Here is a 21,209-nt window from a genome sequence, read left to right on the forward strand (position 1 = left end):
AGGATGACACAGGGTCCCAGAAGGTGCCAGCTGCCTTTGCAGCAGGCATGTGAGGGAAGCTCTGTGCAAGGGCATGAGGCACAGCAAGCACTCGAGGTCTGACTCTACTTTATTTGTCTGGGGGCCCAAGGGTGAAAGGGCACAAAATGGGCCTGGGGCAGAGGAAAAGAAATTGAGCCAGGTGCCCTGACCCCCCAGAAGCATGTTGTACTACTTGGGTGAGTGGAGCAATAGCACAGTCTGTCTGGGAAGATGTATTTTGGGAGGACCCCATGCTTGACTGCTCTCAGGTACCTTTTTTCATCGCTGTCCCTTCCTTCCTAGAACAGTTTCACGCCACAGAAGAGATTTGTTTTTGTTCTTCATGTTCACCTTCTGTGTCACCCATGAGTGGCTGCCTCTTCTTCAGCTCCCTGTGGTACTTGGCCATGAGGGAGGCATAGATGCAGCCATAGGCAGCTGCCACCACCATCATGATGCAAACGATGCCACAAACCACCCCTGCAATGATCACAGTGCCAATAGCCCGGCGCACGCTCACAGGCCTGTACCGCTGTTTCTGAGGGCATCCCACACTGGGCTCCACTTCTGTTTCTGGGCCTGATTTAGATTTGGAAGGAGCAGGGCTTCCTTTAGTGCAAGGTGGGCCAGTATTGTCCAGCACTGTAGAGCTGTTCTCGTCATCCAGCTGGGAGCAGTAGTTGAACATCTCCATGGGCACCATGCGCATGTCCTTTCCTTTCAGCTCCTTGGGCAAGGTGCAGGCCAGCTGGTCGATTTTCCCACCTGTTCCAACAGAGATAACTGGAATCAATCACAGCTCCATGCCCACACAGAGGCAGCAGGGTTAGGTCCTCAGCTGGGGTGAGCTCGTGGGCCTGCATTCACACCTGCTAAAGTATTTTCCCTGCAGAAGCTTCAACCGTGTCAGCTGGCCAGTATGCCTCTGCCTAGGGTGGGTTTGACATTAGAGCTCCTGGTGCATATCTGAATAGGCCAATACATGAAAGCCCTCTGAAACCATTTAACTCAGCCTCATATTGTTTAGTGAGTTATGTAAGTCTCAGAAGAACCACTTTAGAAAAAGAGAAATTAAAGCAAAAATATAGAACCAGGCTGTACCTTCTCAAAAAAACAACAGATACACATCCTGTCTTCTGACAACTAATCCATCTCTGTGAAAATAATGACAGATGTTGAAACAAATGCTTGAGTGAGTTTGAGCAATTTCTTTGGAAGGGAGGAAAAAAAGCAAAGTTATGTCTGCATGCTTTCCACTGACTTTTTGATATGGTAGTCAAGAAAAAAGAACAAATCAAAAAAAAGTGCCAAGTGGCACTCGTATGCTTGTTTGATTCTGCTCACACAAATGCATATTTCAGACTGCAGTGTAGCCATAGGCAGAGATAATCTCCTTGCAGCATGGCTGTGATCAGCAGGGATGTGACAGCTGACTGTTGCTATCCGCATGATTTGAGACCCTTTCCTACTCGTTGGTTCCAGAAACAGAAGGTCAGGCCTTCAGTCCTCACTCCTGTAAAATGTGCCATCTTTCTTGGAGTTGCAGCTCCTGAATGCATGTCATCCCATCAGCATTTCTGATAAGTGACATGTACCTTTCTAAGTCTTCTGTGTTTCAAGGAAAAGCTGGAAATGCAAACTTGTCAAAAACTGCTCCATTTGAAATGATTTCATAGCCAGTCTGACTGGGGGCCTGGCTTGTTAATTTGAGCTGTAGTTTGGGTTCTCCAATATGAGTTGCAGTGTTTTTCCTAACTGTCACTGTTTCCTAAGGTTCTTTTTTTTGGCAGCAAACCTGATGCTTTACAGCCAAATCTGACTTCTGATTCTCTCAGCTTAAGAAAGAGAATGGGATGGTTATCTCCAAGTGTGAAAAGCATTTCTTCTCTTTAGGCAGAAAGAGTAATGTAAATTCATAATCCTAAAATTTTAGTGTTACTTGAGGAAAGTTCTTTCTTCTCTCAAGATTAAAAAAAAAACAAAAAAACAGGTAATAGTTTAGATTAGAAACAAAACAAGGGAATAGGAGATCTAAGGCTGCTGGGGACTTCACAGACTGACAGTGTTGCTGTATGAAGGTGCAGTGGCACTGAATTGTAGCAGGGTCTCATGCTCTTTGGCTGAGACCTGTCCATCAGGTCCGCCTGACCTGCCAGTTGCATCTGCTCCTGTTTCTTCCCTGCCTGCCTTTTGCTTTTCCTGGAAGACCAGCACTCCTCCACCCGCCTCCCCTCCGCACGCGAGCACCCACCTCGGTAGGAGAACCACTCCATCCAGTGCTTGAAGTCTCGGAGATTGCAGTCGCATTCCCAGGGGTTATCCCCAACCTGGAGCTGCTGCAGGCTGGTTAGAGGCTCAAAGGTCACCCTGTCCAGGCTCTGCAGGCGGTTGGACCTGAGGGAGAGGGAGCGGAGAGCAGGCAGGTCGTCAAAGATGCCCGAGGGGATCTGGGCCAAGCCGTTGATGGAGAGATCCAGCTGGCGCAGCAGGGCCGTGTGCTGGAGCAGGTCCTTGTCCAAGGCCCGGATGCTGTTGTTCCTCAGCTGGAGCTCTGTGAGGTTCCCCAGGTCGCTGAAGATGTTCTGAGGGAGCTGGTCCAAGAAGTTGTTGGATAGATCCAACCTCTGCAGAGCGGAGAGGTTGGAAAACACTGCTCCTGGCAGGATGCTGAGTTTGTTGTTGAGAAAGAGGAAGGTCCTGGTGTTTGTGGGGATGTCTGAGGGAATGGAAGAGAGGCCCAAGCCACTACAGTCCACTTCCAGGTTGCCACTGTTACACTTGCAGGAGGAAGGGCAAGCAAAGAAGGAGTCAGCAGCACATAGTGAGAGCCAGCAGCCAAGCACTGGAAGGTGAAAAGCAGGGAAGGAAGAGGGCATGGATTAGATCAGTGCTTTCCAATGCTCACCCACCACCATCCACAACACGACCCTCTCACAGCAGGGCTCTTCACTGCAATGCCCTGCAGTGTAATGAGTTTCCTCACAGCTACATTCCTTTACCCCTGGCCTGCATCCTGACTTTCCTCTTAGCCTGTTTTTTTTTAGGAAAAAGCAAGTAAATATCCTTCCAGTTTCACAACAAAGACAGAACAGGGCATCCCAGCAGACTTTGCTGACAGATACTGGAGTATTGGTACCTGCCAGAGGAGAATGGAGCAGAGAGTGGTGGGAGGTGTCACTTCTGACAAAGGACAGCTCTTTCTAAACAGTCAGGGTAGACAGGAGGGACCAGATATATTTAAGAAGTTCCAATTTTTCTTTAAAAGATATGTTATTAAAAAGCTTTTAAGAAAAATTAAAATAACCTACATTTGAGGTGTGCTCCTGCAGTTTGAATCCTAATATTTGTGATTGATAAGGCTCTAAATCAGTTTGATTACCATATTCACAGTCTGTCATATGGGCCTTGTGTCCACTTTTTGATGAATTATATTACATTACAAAGGGATGACCAAGACAACTGCTAAAAAGTAACAAGGAGTCCCTAAATCACTGGACAACTGGTACTTGCCATTGCTCTCTAAACAGTTTCTGAATCCCATAGCAACAGCCCCAAAAGTATCTCTGAGTGGCCAATGACCACCCCCATCTAGAGGTGGGAACTGGGTACAAATCCAGCAATTGTTCTTATTAAGAACTGTGGACACTTTCTGGAATCATGGTTACCAATTGGGCAGACAACAGCCATGCAAAGAACAGTTTCAACCACGTCTGACCAAAATGGCCTACAACAATGGAATGGGAAAAAGAGGTGTGTGTTGGTAACTGACAAAAGCAGTGTCAGGAAAAGGGTTAACACACACACACCCTTTCTCCTACTCTATTTCAAGGTTGGACAAATCACAAATCAGCATTTTTCAGAGCTGCTGTGGATTCCAGACGTGGGTCCAAATCCTACCAGTGGCACCAGGGCACTAGTTACCAACCTTCCCTGGGAGCCAGTGGCTTTTCAAACTCTCATTTTTGTGACAAAGAAGCATTATCATCAAGAAAGCAAGCTTTGTGCCTCTTGTCATTAGAGGAGTGGGAGTTATGTTTAAGCAGACTATGTAAAACATTTGCATCCTTCATCCCAGTTCCTTTTGTGGAATTGAGATCGCACAATGAATTCCACTATTCTTCAATGTGGGAAGCAAATTCAGCTCCCTCGCAGTTTTTAAGGTGACAAGTTTGAGCATTTGACTAAAACTGAAGCAGGTTTGTGTGTACATTATGCCTGTCCTCTCCCTTTCTCACTTTTCTTCAGAGAAGGCAGCCACTTGGGTTGGCAGAGTCTTTTTAGGGGTGAATGGTAGCTGAAGGGGATGCATTGATTGTCTCGCCCTCCTGAACTGGCAGTCAGGTTCTTCTGTCCTGCTTTTCTTCAAGGAACCAACAAGCAGGTGTTCTGCTTCTTAATCCCAAAGGAATTTTGAAAAGACTGCCACAAGAGAGGGAGCCAAAGGAGACCCATGCTGTGGAGAATCTCTGCCTGGAGCAGCTTTGCAGTCAGCCGTGCTCTTCCTCTCTTCCCTTGAGCCACTCTCTAGAGTTTAACTGACCCACAGCCCATTTTTTTATAGTGACTTTGCTTCTGTCGGAGTTGTGCCTTCATACTCCAGCCCTGTCATCCTGCACAGGGCAAGTTTTGTGTTCCCAGTGATCCCTGTGAGAATTGGCAGATTTGTGGACTGGTAGTCTAAGGACAACTATCCCATTTGAATCTTAAGCTATAAGACTTTGTTAAGGACCAAAGGAGAAATGTTCAGAGATAATATATCAATTCTCTCTTATTTCATCTGTCTTTCACAATTCTTCAATAATTTTTTACTATCCTACAGTTGAGATCTCAGGTGTACATCAGGCCAGGCCATGCCAATAAATGTGCTCTTTTAAGGAGAATTATGGATCCTTATGGTGAAATGTAAGACAGATCTTTACCCAGGCCACCTCTGTGCTTTCTTGTCATGCAGAGGCTGGGGCCCACAGCAGAAATTGCCATGAAAGTAGATCATAGCCCATGGACTACAGCAGTACAGGTACTGACTGGCTGGCTGATATTTAATTCTGGTCAGAATATGTCACACTTTTGTTGTAGGGAGGGAATTAAAAGAATGGGAGCCAGAGTGGGGAAGGGAAAGAGCAATGAGTCATTCAAGTGACCCCATCTTTTTCCTGGATGCTTAACAAAAGCCCAGTATTAATAATAGATTGGCAGCTGTGATGATGAGATAACAGCTGCTTTGTACACCAAGAAAGGCAAGAGCAGCCCATGTGTAATGCTATCCAGGTGGCATTCTGTTCAGTGCTTATCTCTCAGAATGCCTGGCCGCCTGCGGCGCCGGCTGGGTGGCTGTGGGGTTCCACCAGTGTGTGTGCTGGCAGTGGCTGGCAGGAACAGCCTCAGGCAGCTGGCTGTGGTTCTGTTCAGGAAGTGGATTTATGCCAAGCTTCTGCAGCCGTGGAGGATATGCCAAAAATGTCTTGTTGTTACCCATATATTGCTGTATGCTTTTGGAAATATTTTACTCAAATCATACAGAAAAAGAGATCTCGTTTTCATTTCCCTGCAAGAAGTGCATCCATGAGGATGTGAGCTGAGGCCAGGGAATTCATTGTGTTGGTTGAGATGCAGCTCTACAGCAAAGAGAGGCAGGGAAGTAATAGACAGAACTTGAAGCTGTCTTCCAGCCCTACGGAAGGATGAATAAGAAGTGTTTTTGTGTTTAGGGAAGATCAAGTTACTTTGTGGGGTGTTTGGTGACTAGTAGGTGGCAGAAAGATGATCCAGGTATATCACATTAAGTCAAGACTCAGTAGCGTTCATTATAAATAATTTAGACAGTCTAGTCTGTGAGGATGGATTACAAAGATGTTTGTTTTCTGGAGAAGGAAGTAATTCCCCCAGCTTCTTACAGCTGCAGCTCCAAATGTGACCAGGAGGACTGGAACAAGGGAAACCACAGACCTACTTGGTGCCTGGGCATGCAGTAGTGAGGAACACTCTCCAAGCATCCCCTTTACCCTGCTGTGGTCCCCAGATACTTCTCTGAGATGCAGATAAATTCCCAAAGCCCCACATCACCCTAGTAGTGCCTGATCTGCACTCAGGGGTACTGTAGCAGCTGCCCCAGCCCACTGGGAATCTGCACAGGCTGAACGTTTACAATTTAATTTGAAAGAGAGCTTCTTTATTTACTCCTTGATTTTCACTACATGTGGCAGTGCCCGGTAGGAGAATTCTGCCTTCACATCCTGCATTTCCCTCTAAAATCTGTCATGACTTTTGCTGTGAAGAGCTTTGCTCAGCAGCCTGTGTAAAACCCCAAGCACAGAGAGGAGCCTGCAGCTCACAGGACACTGATTTGAGAAATGTTCAGGGTGGATCTTTGTGCAATGGTGTCTGTCGTGCTGTTTCTCACCTGCCAGGCCCACTGGAATTCAGAAGCAATCATCACTCGCTGTCCCACTTTAAGCCCATCTTCAGCTTTAGAATATCACTCTCCCTCCCAGCTAGCCTGGCCTCTAAAGGAATGAGGAATTAGTTCAAACATCTCCATTCTTAGCTGTCCCTCTCCCCTGTTCTTAACCCTGATGTGACCTATTTTCTTCCCATTCCCTTGACAAACAGGAATACTGTAGTTGGTACCTGAGCAGGCATTACTTACGACAAGCCTCCTGCCACCTCATGAGGAACCTGCTCCTCCACCGGTGGCCAGCACTTGCAGGCAGCATCATGGTCTTCTCCAGCGTGTCTTCACATCCAACAGGCAGCCTGGCCCACGGCCCCAGAGGGAGAAGGAATGACCTTGTAGCCTGCCTGCCAGGTCCTGTAGAGGGAAAGCAGAGCTGAGCAGATGACATTCACTTCCCTGGGTGCAGCGCACAGGGCTGAGCTCAGAGCTGTCCTTTCCCCTCCCCAGTTAGTGTTTTGCATTTGAGGCATCAGTTCTGTTTTGGAGGAGAAATGGAGGGTGTTCCAGGAGGCGCAGTGTGTTGAAGGCACAACATTTAATTCATTTTGAACCTCACGGTGCAGAAATAAAACCCGATTCACCTAAGTGCCAGAGAGAAGTTTGTGCTTGAATAGCCTGCTGTGGTGGCTACATTAGCTTCGTGCTCAGGGTTAACCTGACGAATTGCTAAGGTGACCCTGCCAGGGCAGCAGACTCCGGCTCATTCCTGTCGCCTCCACGCAGGCTGGTGCCACCTGTGCATCCTCTGCCTGACGCACGGCTCAGGCTCGCTGAGATCTGGGCACCAGCGGCTGCCAAGCTGCTTCTGTCCCCGCTCCTCCTCCCCCCCCTCCACCACACCCGTCCCCCCAGCCTCCCCTCCCCGTGCCGTATTCCCTACCAGCACTTCCTGTCTGTTTTAAGGTAAAATGGATGTGGTGGCTAGAGCAGCACAGCTTCAGCTTGGGGATTTCCCACTGCAGCAACTGCAGGAGCTGAAGAGCGAGCGAGCCTCGGAGGAGAAGGATAAGGAAGGACCTGAGGCGGGGGAGACTGAGTGGGAGTGTTGAAGAGAGAGGAATTGCATCTTAATTAGTAGAAGGAAAAATCCTCAGTCTAATTAGAAACCCAAAGACCATAAAACTCTCCCCTGACAGTAAGTGACTGACAACAGGTTTCAACTTCCCTCCCGCTTCCCTTTTGGATACAAGGAGGCAGGAAAAATGAAAACACCACAAATCCTTCTGTCCCCCTGTGTACTCTCTGACGTGCCACCCACAGTCACAGCAGCAGTTAGATGGACACATTTCAACCAGAGTACAGAAATAAGCCATCCTCCATCCCCTCTGAGGGGCTCTGACAACATCCACGGCAGCTATTTTAGCTGGGTGCTGCACTGCCACCAGGACACTGTCGCCACACACGTGCCAGGTGCCTACCCTCCCCCAGGCTCCCAGACTGATTTATTTTATATGGGGACGTAAACCACCAGGAAATATTAAAATTAGCATCTTGATGAAAATTACGAGCAGGTTCAGTACCTAGGCTAGCACATTTGCAAGGCTGTTTAGATCATTTACCTAAATGCCAATGCACCAAACACCTTTCATAGTACAGAAACCAATTCAGCCCTCATCCACTGCAGCCCCCCACTCCCCAAACTGAGCTGGAGCCCTTTCTCTGCAGTTCCCACTGAAGGAGAAGCTGCAACAAATAGCTGTCCCCATTTGGTGCTTGCGCTCGACCTGACTGAGGAGACTTTCAGCCTCCCCCATAGAAACGTCTCCATCCCAAATGCCCCCCCGAAGTCTCCTGTCCCCGCCTGTCCATATGGAAAAGGAGGATGAAAAGCTGCAGGCACTTACCTGGAGGGGTTCTGCCTGCAGCCACTTCCACCCGACTCCCCGGACACTGCCCAATTACAGCCTCTTCCTTCCCTCTGCCTCCTTGACTTTCCCTCCCCAGCAGCAGCTTTCCGTGTGCTCTATTTAACTCCCTACAGCACTGGAATAAACGGCAGAGTTAAGCTGACAGCCACAGAGCCTTATCTGCCTGCTGGATAGCGCCAGTCGATCAGCTCCAAATCCCGTTGCCAAATGATCACGTCCTTGCTCTCAGCATCAGGGGCAGCCGCCTGCCATGCTCTGCCTTTCCCTCTTCCCCACCTTCCCTCCATCTAACTTTGTCAGGGTTATAGATAGCTCTGTTCCTTGTGCTCTTGCCTTTTGGCTCTGTTTTGTAACACCCCGTCTGTATCAGCTGGCTTCGTTCCAATTAGGGGGGCTAAGCAATTAAAAAAAAAAAAAAAACCAAAAAAACAAAAAAAAGCAACAATGAAACCTTGGGTGCTCTGACACGGTTTCCCTCTCCAGTGTCCCCTCAGTCCAGGCCCCCACTCAGGCCATGCAGTGGTCTCTCCCACCGTGCTCTGTGCAATTCATCCAAGCTGTCCCCAAGAAATTGTGGGGGCCAAGGGCAGGGCTGGCACACCCGGGTGTGAGGATGGGGACAGGGTCAGGGTCCACCCCCGGCTCCTGCTCTGGCAGGGCAAGTCCAGCTCTTGCATTCATTTCTGGTACCTCACAGGCGCCTCTTTCCCTCAGGCAGCGCCAAGGCTCAAGCAGAGAGTGCAGGGTGGGAGGAGCAGCCATGTATAAATAAGCCTTTTCCCTATGTTTAGAATTTATTACAGTGCATAGTGATTAACACCTGTTCAGGCTTTAATGTCAGTCTCCTGCACTGCAACATGCACTGAGATGGAGGGGCCTTGATAAACCCAAGATTATTTTAAAGCATGTCACATATATGCCACACTCCCCACTCCATAGATAGCAGCCACCCTGTGTGCACTCATACACGTGTTTCCAAGACTTAAAAGCAGCTACCTTCATGTATAAATGCACAGTCACCAGCCTAGCTTACATTTACAAATGTGTGCACGGAGCTGGGCTTGCACATGTTCCAGGGACTCTTCTGTAACCCACATTTATTAACCTCCATGTCTCCCACAAAGCTGCCTGCTTCTCCAAGCACACCATATGCCCAGGTGGCAGAGCAGTAGATTTGGAATATGTAGAGGTTCTTGGCTGCCGAAAAGTGAGGGTCAATAAAATTTATACCTTGAAGAAGCATGTTCATGGAGAAATTTTAATTCCAAAGATTCAGAAAAAAAAAAAACAAAACCAGTTTCTCCTACGCATCTACTGCCCATAAGAACATTATACCCTTAGTGATTAATATTTCACAGTCAGGAGAGAGCAAGAGAGGATTTTTAAGAATTTCTTTTTTAAAGGTTTCCTCTGACTTGTCTTGAATTCTGACTTAATTAGTAGTTTTCTTGTGGCCCAAGAGATGCCTTCTGCTGTGCAGAGCATCAGGCCAACTGCACAACTGCTGCCAGAGCAGCACTGGGAATGTGTGATCTTGGGGCAAATAGCACCTGCCCACACCTCCAGCCTCTCCAAAGCAGCTCCAGATGTGTCTGGCTGCTTTCAGCCTGACAGCCTGGGATTTTTCCAGCAGCCAGCACTCTGCCAGACCCAGGAGTGCTCCCTGTATGTACATATCCCCATCTCAACAAGAGGGGCACCGTGCCATCTGTTCTGAGCTTGCCTGGCATTGCTTGGGTTTGGGGGCTCAAGGCTGGTCAGCATTGCTGGAGCTCTGAATGCTCTGAAGTCACCCAAGGGCTCCACAAACCAGGCATTTGTCTCTCTCATGGACTTTCTAGATGGTTCCTTCTCCCTAGAGCAGCATGTCAGCTGAATGCCCTGTTATCCATGGGGCACAGTGGCCAGAGCTTTCTTCCATGTGCTTGGAGTTGAATGTCTCTCCACATTCTTGAGAAAACGGGGTAGCCTGTGGGGCTGGTGATGGCCTTTTCCCATTGCTGTTTCAAATAGGACAGCAAAAGACAACTTTTTTAGTTTCAGCTCAAAGCAACAAAATGAAATCATCCGTTTCTGGCCCATGGGCTCCAGCGGCCAAAAATACACCCAGCTGAAGTGCCACTTGGACATTTGGCCTGCTGTCAGACTCTAGAGGACTCTCTAATGAGGATTCCCCTAATTAGATTGAACAGGGAACTGGGGGGTGCAGAGGGGATTGTAATGACTCCGCAGCACTTGCCAGGGCCTAAAAACTACAGCAGGCACTATTCCTGCCTTGTGCCTGCTCCTCTGTGCCCAGACACCAGTAATGTTTGCAATCACTCCAAAGCCCTGGCTTTTGTGGGGAGGCTCCCAAGGAGCATGCTAGAAGAGTGGGGAGGGTTTCAGTTTGCTGTACCCACATATTGGTGTAGTAACTCTTCCCAGTTCTGTGTCACCTTATCCAAAGCTTGCCATGTGCTCTATGAATGGCTCTCACCATAGCTGTCAGGTGGTGTTGTTTTGTGTTTAATGACCCCCAGAAGTAAGGCTGAGGTAAGAGCCAGTAGTGCTTCTGCTTTGGGTGAGTGGATAAATCTATCCCATTCTCCAGACAACAGCGCTGAGGGTAGAGACACAGGGGACTGTGTCACTGGGATGAGACACTGACAGGGACAGAGCCCAGCAACCTCTGTCTCTGATTATCTCTCCAAGTCCCTTGCACTAACCCTTGGATCATGGCTGAGGGATCAGACTCCGTTAACAGCTTGGCTTATGAGCACTGGCAGGGCATGTGGGTGACCTATATTACAGCAGGGTAGGTAGCAGAGACTGCAACAGATGCCAGCAATAAATTATCAGAAAGTATGCACAGACTTTCATCCCTCCCCCACACTCTCCTTCATGGCAAAGTCCCTTTCCCCTTTCCAGTGCTGAATTGCTTTAGCCTTTATCAGAAAAGCAGCAGCATGAGGGAGGGCATGGAGGACGCTTTAAGGAGATTATCTTCTTTCCTTCCCCTTTCCTTGTTGCTTTTAGGATTCATGTTTTATTGCCATCACCCCATAATGTGATGGACAGTGCTACCCCAGCATTTAGTGACTAACCCATGTTGTTCTGTGCATGTCCCTTCATCTGCCCTTGGTGGGGCAAGTGGCAGCAGAGACAATAATCTGTGTGGCTGACTACCACACCACAAGTGGCTTTAGATGGCATGGAGACCTCACCCATTCAGGTCCCCCAACAGACCTGGTAGTTGTGCAAATTTTCTATCCCAAGAGGTGACATTGTCTCAGTGGCAACCCCTCTTTGTTGTCTCTTTGGAATGCAAAAACACTCAGAGGTGGCAGAGAAGCTCAGCAATGCTGTAGAGACATCCAGTGTGTGTCACTGCTCCAGTGAGCTTCCAAGCTGAGGAGCTGGGGGCTTTATTTGCAGCACTTGCTGATGTATTAACACACGTGTTCAAGATTCATTAGTGTTGTGCCATCACAATCAATGGAAAGCACATTTTAAATTCATACAAGAAACCGAGCTGCAGAAGAAATAGTGCCCTCTGACTTGCAGTGATGAATCACAGCTAAGCAAAACACCTCATCCAGAAAGCTGTAAAGCAAGCAGAAAAAGTGTAAAACCCACTTGGTCTTGTAAAGGACTCTGCTACATTCCTGGCCTGATATGAATAGAAACCTCACTCTTTGTGATATGAAATGGTCAAAAAGCTTCTGATTTTTGGATTGGCAATGTAGGAACCTCTGAAATGCAAATATGTTGATGGTAAAAAATGTTTCCTCCCCAGGACCCTCCTGAAAGACCCTCAGGAAAGATCAACTTTATCCCTATTTTATAGAAGGGTAGACTGATGCAGGTAAAACTGGCTGCTGACTTTGGCTGGCCGAAATTTCAGCTGCCTTGCTTTTGATACCTCATCATTAGTCCACATCAATTCCCCACTCACTCAGGATTTTCAAAGCTGTCAAGTGCAGCATTTGCGCTTGGGGTTGTAGATGCTGTCCTCTCTTGCAGAGAGTATTTGTAGGCCTTATTAAAGGCCTTGTAACTTATCAAAGTTACATAGAATAAAAGATTTTTTGCCAGGTTTTCCCGAAGTTTCCTGACAGGCCTGTGGCAAAAACAGGAGAGAAGCCAGTTTTCTTGATTCCCCATTCCATACCTTAAGCAGAAAACACTATTTGCATCCCAAGCCTCCCTGACCAATGCACAATAATGAGACTGGGAAAATCTGGAGGAACTGCAAATACCAAGGGCATAAATCCTCAGCAAATCCTCTGAGAAATACAGAGCATAGGAAGGGGAGACAGGGAGGGTAGCACTTCTGGGAAAGACCCAGATTGCTGTGGAGATGTGGAATTCCTTGGGAAGCTGTGGAAGCAGGTGGAGGGGAGCGGGATATCCAACCAGGAGTGACAGGAAAGTCCCAGCACAGTGAAAGTGTGGCATATGGAGGAGGCCCAGAGCAGCAGCAGGAGGAGAGCTGAGGGGGCAGTTGACAGGAAGAAATCCAGCCATGTGTGTGCCAGCGTCTTCTCCAAGTATTCCGGAACGCGACAGACCACGTGCATGTTTCCTCCCTGCAGAGCGGAGGCAGCTGAGAAGGGAAGCGGGTGAGGGCGTGGGAGAGGGGCTCAGAGGAGGGACACGTGAGCTGACTACCCAGTTTCCTCCTCTTTCTCTTGCCACGGGGTGATGTTTTTGTTCTTCTCGCACCGTTGGCAAAAATTGGTAACCAAGCGAGATGTGGAGGGGGGTTCTACATGAAGGTTGAGATAACATTTTCTGATCCAGCCGGGAACAGTTGGCTGTGGGTGGTGGCTTGTCACCAGCCCTGCCAGTTCTAATCCAGATCCCAGTTTTTCTCATTCTCTCAGCTGTGGAGTGAAGAGCCTTCCCTACAACTTTAATTTCCTGCAGGGGTTAATCCCATGGTAAGTGGTAGCTCAGGCCCTTAATCCTTTCTCCCAGTCCCGCAACAGAAGGACTGCAGCCACTCCTGCCCTGGCAGGTCTGAGGGAGGCACCCTTCTGCTCCCAGTTCCTCCTCTACACCCCACGAGCATACTCCAGCTCACTGGCATTTAAAATGCTGCTCCCTCCTTCCTGGCAAGCCTACCCTGGGGGTGTGGGTGGGTGGTACAACCAGGGAAAGGTTGCAGGCAGAGAAGACAGAAGGTTGCAGCGTGGTGGGAGAATCCTGGTTCTGTGGTCCTCATTCCCATCACTACTGTGCTCACAGGTATTTTCTGCACTTCTTGGCTGGATGGTGCTCTGAATCCCAAAGTATTCTCTTGTTTTTATTTGGGTGGTGTTCAAGAAGGAAGGTGTGTATGGGCCCAGATTTGTGAAGGATTCTCTGAGGGGTCAAAAATTGCCCCAGTACCTTCCCTGGGTCTCTTACTTAGAGTCAAAGGATGCAGCAGATCTTTAAGAGGGAAGGTGCCAGCCTGTCTGAGATAAGAGATACATTTACACTAACAGAGTAGTAGATGGAGGTGCATCAGTTTAGCAGCAAGATAGGAAAATGTAAGTTTTTAATCAATATAAGCTCTGTCCCTGGAGCGCTAGGCCAGATTTCTGTTGAACAGCATGACCAGACTGCCAAATCAAGGGGCTTCCAGATCAATATCAAGAGACCCCTGTTACATCTTATGGGGGTCAAGGCATTTCAGCCATGACCTTTTTTTCCCTTCTTTGTGGTTTCCCATCCAAAAATGAGGCAAGGTTTTGCAAGCCTGAGTGAGCCCTTGCACACAAGATGCCCTACACTTGCTTTTTTCCCATCATTCATTTCTGCATTAGTTCAAAAACTGGTTTTGCTTTTTTCATTGCCTGCATTTTGAAATACACTGGGCCCTTGAGCTCACTGGCCTTCCTTATGCTTGACTCTTGTTTCTCTTTCTTCTGGTGGAGAAGCCAGCATGGTGAAGAACTGCTGCCACCAACGCTGCTCCCCCTTTTCCTCACTCCCCTCATTGGCTGTGCTTCCCTGGGTGCCAGGTTCCCAAAATGAGCTGCAAGGGTAGTGGCTTGTCACTTTGGCAGCTGGAGCAGGAGGAGAGAGATGATGTAGAAAACACTGGAAAAATGGAAGAACTTAGCTGAGGTGTCAGGAGGCTGTCCATGTCCTGGGCATGTCCAGAGGGACAGGGACCATCCATGCCTGCACAGTGGTGGGGCAGAGCACAAGATGCTGGCAGTAAAAATCCTCTCAGCTCTTACCATAGGGGGACCAGCAACCCAACATGCAGAGAGCTCCTGGCAAACCTCGTGAGGAAAGGCTGACTCTCATCATTCCCACACCATGCGTTTGTACTGGACTCTGAAGGAGACCTTTTTCTGCCTTAGTGAGTCGCAGAGATCTGTCTCACGTGGTTGCCACTGTGGCACAAGGTTGTTGGTGCTGCCTGGAAGAGCCTGGAGCTCTTCTGCTGCCCCAGTGCCTCCCATCAGTGTCCAAGAGGGGCAGCCCTGCAAAGTCCACACAAACTGCATGGGATCTGGGCTGCTGCCTCCAGCTCCAGGGGTGCCTGCGGATCCCTGGGACACATTTATACTTTTTACAAGCTGGGAACATTGCCCATAGCTCAGCAAGATGTGGTGACAGCTCTCACAACCCAGAGCTCCAGCCAGGATCTTTGGATGCATCTGGGTTAGCACACAGATCACAGCCTCATGCTGCAGAGCTTGCCGGGGCTGAGAAGGGTCTGCAAATTTGATGTGACTTTAGTTTTCTACAGGGCTTGCAGACACAGAAGAGACACCTTTATGGCTAAGTTGACATCCCATCAAAATCACTAGTAGTGTGGAGAGCACCTTCAGCCCTTCTGCCCCCACACAGCAAAGTCACTTTGGGCAGTGCTGGCACTAGGGAGTCTCACCAAGAGGGGAAATGCAGCCCAAGAGATGAGTTCCAAGCCAACTTGCCTTTAACAGCTCATCTCCAGACTCAAGGTGAGGTCTTGGTTTTTTATCCCTTGTGTGAGAGCATGGTTCACGGGGAAGGAATCTTCCCGGCCTCCTTGAAGTGAGGAGGAGTGTGGTAGCAGGGCATGTCTTCCAAGAGAAACTTCCAGGTTTTTCTTGCAGTCAGTCAAGAGGTTCTGACTTGTGTGGCTTTGCTGTAAATTTGAGTCTCAATCCTTGCTGTGATGGGCATGGGGCATTTATGCAGGGCATAAATAATAGACAGTCTCTTGTATTCCCATTCATAAAAATATGAAGAAATTGTTATTTTCATTAAAAGAAAAAAAAATTCCATATGATAAAATAGGCTTGCAAAGCCAAGGAGTTAAATGTGAGTTTATACTTGCCCAACCTTCATTCAGCCACTTGCATGGATGCAGCACAACACTGCCTTTGCTCACCCAACCAAGTTCTATTTCTTTTTTTCACAGGCCCCTGTCCTATACTCAGTGTAAGGGACACATGATACTCAAGCTAACAATGAGGATGTTGTAATAAATAAGGCTGGTTTTATATGGTCAGAATTAAATATTAAACCACAGTTTTGGCAGGAGACCACAGTCTGTACATTCCTAATTTTGCGGGTGCCCAACACGAGACCCTAGGGGCCATTTTGCAGAACTGCTGAACACTCACAGCTCTTTTCCAAAATGCTGGCAGCATAGCCAGCAAACTGGTACAATCTGAAGGACTCAGTAGCACTGAGAGCCAAGAGGTCCCAGGCCCTTGTCCTGCACCTGCTGCTCCTTCCCTGTGTGGCTAAAAGGGGAAGTCTCTTTTCCTGTCAAAAGCCAGGAAAACAACCATTCTCTCTTGTCTCATCAGGAGCATAAATTCTCTATCATCAGCTACAAGGCAACTGTAGCTACTAACATCTTCAGAGCAGCACAAGACAATGAATAGTGATGTATTGCCTGCAGGGCTTGCTTGGCAGGCAGTAAACAAATAAAAAAGACGCACATTTCGCAGTATCAAAAAAAAAAAAAAAAAAAGGACCCCCTGCTTCTGTTCTTGAGTGTCATGTAGCCAAGTACTCTGAATGAAGCAGCTATGAAAATACAGTGTGTGATCCTACCAGCCAGAACTGTAACCCAGTGCAGTGGCACACTGCCTCCAGCACCAGTATTTCCTAACTTTCAGCTCCTTGCTTTTGCAATATGAATCATATATTTCACAAAATCCAACCCCTCATAGATGAAGTAACTTTTCCTTCCATCTCTTGAGTCCAGAATTGAACTAGTTAATAGAAAAAAAAAAATGCTCATCTTCTTGCTGTTATCATCCTCTCAATCACAGAAAGCTTTTTTGTGAGCCAGCATTTTGGTAAAGCCACAGCAGGAATAGGGTATGTGTGACAAGGTATTTCCCTGCAGCAGCAGGAACATCCCAGAACTCCCACTCCTGCTTCTTTCCAGGGAGAACTGAGCGTGTATCATGGTGTAGCATGCTGAGGCATTACCCAGCTGGCCAGAGCATCCCAGTATGGTCATCTGAGCTATGGTTTGAGCCACCCAGGACTGGGACAGTTGTCAAGCAGTGTAAGCAGCTGCTTGTAACCAAACATGGCAAGTGAAGGAAACTGCCTGCTCTGTCTATTGACTCAGCAACAGGCAAGAGTCACCAAAGAACTACCCAGAAATACCCTCCCACAGGCTTGAGCCTCTCCCCATCCTGTTCCAGCCTCTGTTGCTCCCTGAATGTTTCTGTCCAGGTATCCTTGTGGCCCTGTGCTGACCCTCCCAGCCCTACTGACACACAGCTCTGCCTTCATCAGGCTTCTGTGGTGCAGAAAAGCCTAGAAAATCCTTTCTGCATCAGGCTTAAAAAACAAGCCAGAGGAAGGGCAGGAAGCTGGAGTGACTCTTAAAGATGTCTGAGCTGAGAGTGCAGCACCTTGCTAGCATGTGACATTCACTTTGCTGGAGGAAAGGGTAAAGCTATGATCTGGTATAAAAATTACATAAGAAGGCTTCCTGCCTTTCTCTTTGCAAACAGCCCCTTTGCTCAGGATTTACCATAATTTCTCCAAGTGGACAGGATGCACTAACAGAGGCAGCACTGATGTCTGACAGGGAGACAACTCCCGCAAGCCTTTCGCTCATGTGGAATAATTCCCTTGCAAATGTTGTTTGCCCACAGCAGTTAGAGGAAAATCCACCCCCGCCCCCCAACAGATCTGAGCCACAAAGCTCAGAAGAAAAATTATCTGCAGTTCTAGAAAGGCTCCCTTCTCCTCACTGCTAGGAGGGTCCCCTGCTTTGGGACGAGTCGCTCTCAGTGATTAAGGATTCCCCTGTCTTTTAAGGGTTTCCTTCTCCTGCAATAGCAGCAGCTCTGGTCCTTAATCTCTCTCTCCAGCCTGGAGTGGCAGGTCAGACCCTGCTGTGTATCCTGCCCGCTGCCATTCCCATCAGGGCTGAGCTGGATGTGGCACATTCAGGTTACCTGACAGTCCACGTGGTGGGCCTGGGGCCCAGCTTGGTCGTGACCTGGTTGGAGCAACAGCCCCAAACACCCTCTCTCCCCAAATCAGGAGAGCCCCAGCTTAACATGTCGCTCTTGATTAGCAGGAGATGCAGGGACAGTAATGAACTGGTCAGGCAGAGGGAGGGGGCAGAATGCCCTGTGTGGGATGTGTGTGTGTGCACGTGTCTGTGCACGCGTATGTATGCACACATACACACAGACAGGCTAACATGTATGTATGCTCCTGTCCACAGTGTGCCTCATCTTGGGATTTGGGACCTCATTCTCACTCGTTCCTCCCAGTCAGGGCTGGAAGAGGCTGTGAAGCTTCTCTGTGCTGTGGTTCACCCACCCCCCTCAGTGCTGTGCCTTCCTCCCAAAAGTTCAGAAATCACAGGCTCAGCCTGCAGAGGTGCTGAAAGCAACTCGGGACTTATTTTTGGCTCTACTTGTGATTTGGCATCCTTCACTTCATGTCCTGTGGTCATGTCCGTGAGCACACACCCCCACACACATACACATACACCCCCCATTCCTAAAGCTGTGCTCCGAGTGCCGAACCTCTTCGATTTTGGTCCGTACTTCTCCATTTTAGGTTGTTCTTACTGAGACAGCCGAGTCCAAAATGATAGCCAGCAAAGCCATCAAAGTCCTGAGAGTGGCACCTCTCATGCTGACCCCTCTGAGAGCCCCGGGGAGCGGACAAAAGTCGGGGCTCACCAGGAGCTGCCCGGTGCGGGGTGACCCCAGCGCCGAGTTCTCAGCCTCAAAGCTGCACCGGAGCCGCCTGTGGTGCAAGCAAAGCTGCCGGTGCTGTTCTCAGCCGGGAGAAGTTGCTCCCGGCTGAAACTGGACTGGAAGCAGTAGGAAGAACCCCTGCAGCAGGTTTGCCGTTCTGCTGGATGGGGAAATGCTGCCCGTCGGTCTCGCACAGGGAGCCTTAGCGCGGAGCTGCCTGGCACGCAGCGCTGCCCTGCCCGCCGCCCCCCTCCCCGGGGAAGCCGCTCCTCTCGCCTCGCTTAGCCGGGGATGGGGGAAAACACAAAAGGGAAACGTCTTTGCTTACCTCTCTCGGGCTGGAATGGACCCTCCTGTGAGAATGGCAGCTCTCCCAGCTCTCTGAAGCCGGTACAATCCCAAAGCAAATCCAGCAGAAAGTGCCCCTGTTCTGGACCCTAGCTGGCAGGAGCCCTCCCTAGCCAGCCGCTTGCCACGCGTGGAGGGCAGGGGAGCCGCTCAGCGAGATGACAGCGTGGGAAAGGGACTGTAATCCTCCGTAAATAATAAATAGGGGGAGAGAGAAGGAGAGAGAGAGGCGGGAGAGGGAGCGACTGTGCGCGGTGAAGTGACAGCTGGGGGTACATCTGCGATGGCAGCAGCACACGCACAGGAACGCGCACAGACAGTGCAGAGGAGTCACCCCGCCAGGCAGGCAGGATCTGCTCCCAAACACCCAGAGGAAGAAGGAGCTCGGGTGGTTTTCATTCCTCTCCGTGCATCCTGCAGAAAGGGCACTTGCTGTCAGTCCCTCTCTGTCCCTCATGCCGCCCCTGCTGCCATCCCTCTCCGGGTGCCAGGAGCCGAGGGGCTCGAGGAGGGGTGAGGAGATGCCAGAGCGGGAGGAGCTCCCCACAGCCCCTGAGGAGGTAGATTGGTCAGGCACAGGTTACAAGAGAAAACACCGAGCTGAACAGTTCCTCCCCTCCCTCCACCTCTCCCCTGCTACGGCTGATGACAATAAACTCACAGAGACAGGCATCGGGATGAGAGGGGACGAGCCCTGGCTTTTGTGTAGGAGCGAGGCAAGCGGCTGCAGCGATGGGGACACAGCGGGGGAGACCCCGGTGGGACTGGGAGAAAGGCACCCCCTTCCCACCAGTGCTCCAGAGACAGTGATGGGGATGCAGTGCATCCAAGAGGGAGACAACCGAGAGGTGCCCGTGGTGGGCAACACAGCCCTGTGTCTGTTAGGGATTCAGGGAAAAATTGAGGGGTGCTGTTTGAGGGTAGTTGGGATGAGGGGAATGAGTGAAAGATCCACAGTTTGTTCCCCTGAACTTTGGGTGCAGCAGAGAGTGTGTTCAGCCATAGGTGCATGCGTCAGGTGCTGTGACATCCATCAGTGACAGGCATTCCTGCCCTCCCTGACATCTCCTGCTGGTACAGGGATGCAGTAAGCAGCCAAATCCAGCCCACTACTGCCATTGGGATTTCCTCTGTGCTCTCCCATGGGCCGCTGTAGCCTTCCCCCACAAAATCAGCCCCCTATCTTGCCTTCCTCCATCTTGATGAGGATCTCAGTAGCTCGCATTTGCAAGAATTAGTATTTTGTTGATCTGTTTAAACTGTCCCTTCTATCAGGTCCAGTATCATAAACAGGCTGATTTGGGCTTTTTGTTCATGTTAATGTCTGGAAGTTATCTTTTGAAGTGAAATTTTTAGAGGACTCAAAATGAAATTTGAAGTTACTAACTCAAGAGGGAAAATAAGAATATTTCGGAAATAGGGACTAGAAAATGCAAATGGATGGTACAGGCATGGCTGTTCTGCTGTTCTGGTACCTTCCAGTTGAATCACAGGTTTTATGTAACCATTGGACCAGCTACCATGAAAACAGGTTGTGAATGGCAAGGTAAGCCTTGGTAAGCACTCTGCAGGATGCAATCTTGACACTTTGTTATGCCTTTTTATTGTGCAGCAGGCCCAAGAATTAAATCTTGGGGAGAGCTCCTTATGTGAACAACATATGGATAATCAAAGAGAGAAGCCAGAGACTGCAGACAGAAAGAGGGGCAGCAGAGGATGAGCTAATGAAGCAGGCATGCTCAGCAGAGGCAGGAGCAGGTGGAGGGGAAGGCTCTTCTCTCCATGGTGAACAGCAGTGCACAGCTCCAGGGAAGCCCACTGCAGCCATGGCTTTGCAGGCAGGGTGGGCAGTGGCAAGTGGTGCACAGCTCCGGGTGCCATGTCAACACGGGGATGCCTACCTGTGCCAGGTGCTCAGCACCACTTCTGCTCCTGCTTTATTGCATTGCTGGGCTGCTGCAGTGGCACAAGTTGCTTGCATATGAGTAGGAATAAAACTGTTAGCCATGGTCTCTCTGGGTACTCTGCAGCAGCCACTCATCATTTCATGGACTTCAGACCTTCCTGCTGATGCAGTGTACCCTTTGCCACCAGGGCAAAAAGGCTCATTAACAATCGGTTGTTCTGAGGAGTTTATTCCAGTTTTTTTCCCTCTCACTTGAGCCATAGCATCATCCTTATCTTAGACTGGATCACTGCTTTCCTCCTTTCTCCCTGACCTCACCAACAGTGTGAAGACACACAGATGACTATTTGTTACTAGCACTGGGGGGGAGGGGGGTTCATCATGTCCTGCTTCTCCTCAGCTCCCACGTCTTACTCAGGTCACCCAAATGTGTGAAAGTTTCTCACAGT

At 49.3% G+C, this 21,209-nt stretch overlaps 2 protein-coding genes across 7 annotated transcripts in view; one reads left to right on the forward strand and one right to left on the reverse strand.

Annotated features, from left to right (window-relative positions):
- Positions 1 to 21,209, forward strand: part of CACNA2D4 (calcium voltage-gated channel auxiliary subunit alpha2delta 4) — a 121,061-nt gene that overhangs the window by 74,639 nt on the left and 25,213 nt on the right. The gene's annotated exons all lie outside the window — the stretch shown is intronic.
- On the reverse strand, positions 92 to 19,374 carry LRTM2 (leucine rich repeats and transmembrane domains 2). Of its 6 annotated transcripts, XM_039708243.1 has the most exons (6): positions 18,835 to 18,889; positions 8,320 to 8,458; positions 7,356 to 7,466; positions 6,668 to 6,829; positions 2,273 to 2,863; positions 92 to 786 (listed from the first exon to the last, which is right to left on the reverse strand). In XM_039708243.1, the coding sequence occupies exons 4-6, from the start codon at positions 6,735 to 6,737 to the stop codon at positions 332 to 334; spliced, it is 1,116 nt and encodes a 371-aa protein (XP_039564177.1). In that variant the 5' UTR covers positions 6,738 to 6,829; positions 7,356 to 7,466; positions 8,320 to 8,458; positions 18,835 to 18,889; the 3' UTR covers positions 92 to 331. The 6 variants fall into 6 exon arrangements, with proteins under 6 accessions (XP_039564177.1, XP_039564175.1, XP_039564176.1 ...); XM_039708241.1 differs by lacking the exon at positions 8,320 to 8,458 and having other exon boundaries at positions 7,356 to 7,507; positions 18,835 to 19,374; XM_039708242.1 differs by lacking the exon at positions 18,835 to 18,889 and having other exon boundaries at positions 7,356 to 7,492; positions 8,320 to 8,726.

This window comes from Passer montanus, unplaced genomic scaffold, assembly GCF_014805655.1.
Source record: "Passer montanus isolate IOZ18808 unplaced genomic scaffold, ASM1480565v1 scaffold20, whole genome shotgun sequence".
In the NCBI taxonomy this organism is placed as follows: domain Eukaryota; kingdom Metazoa; phylum Chordata; class Aves; order Passeriformes; family Passeridae; genus Passer; species Passer montanus.

Excerpts from the sequence above, each read along its gene's own strand:
- LRTM2 (XM_039708238.1), bottom strand. The coding sequence starts at position 6,863 with ATGTCATCTGCTCAGCTCTGCTTTCCCTCTACAGGACCTGGCAGGCAG. Across the intron at positions 2,864-6,667 it reads GAGGTGGCAGGAGGCTTGTC|TGCTTGGCTGCTGGCTCTCA; the intron begins GTAAGTAATGCC and ends TTCACCTTCCAG. Across the intron at positions 787-2,272 it reads GGAGTGGTTCTCCTACCGAG|GTGGGAAAATCGACCAGCTG; the intron begins GTGGGTGCTCGC and ends CTGTTGGAACAG.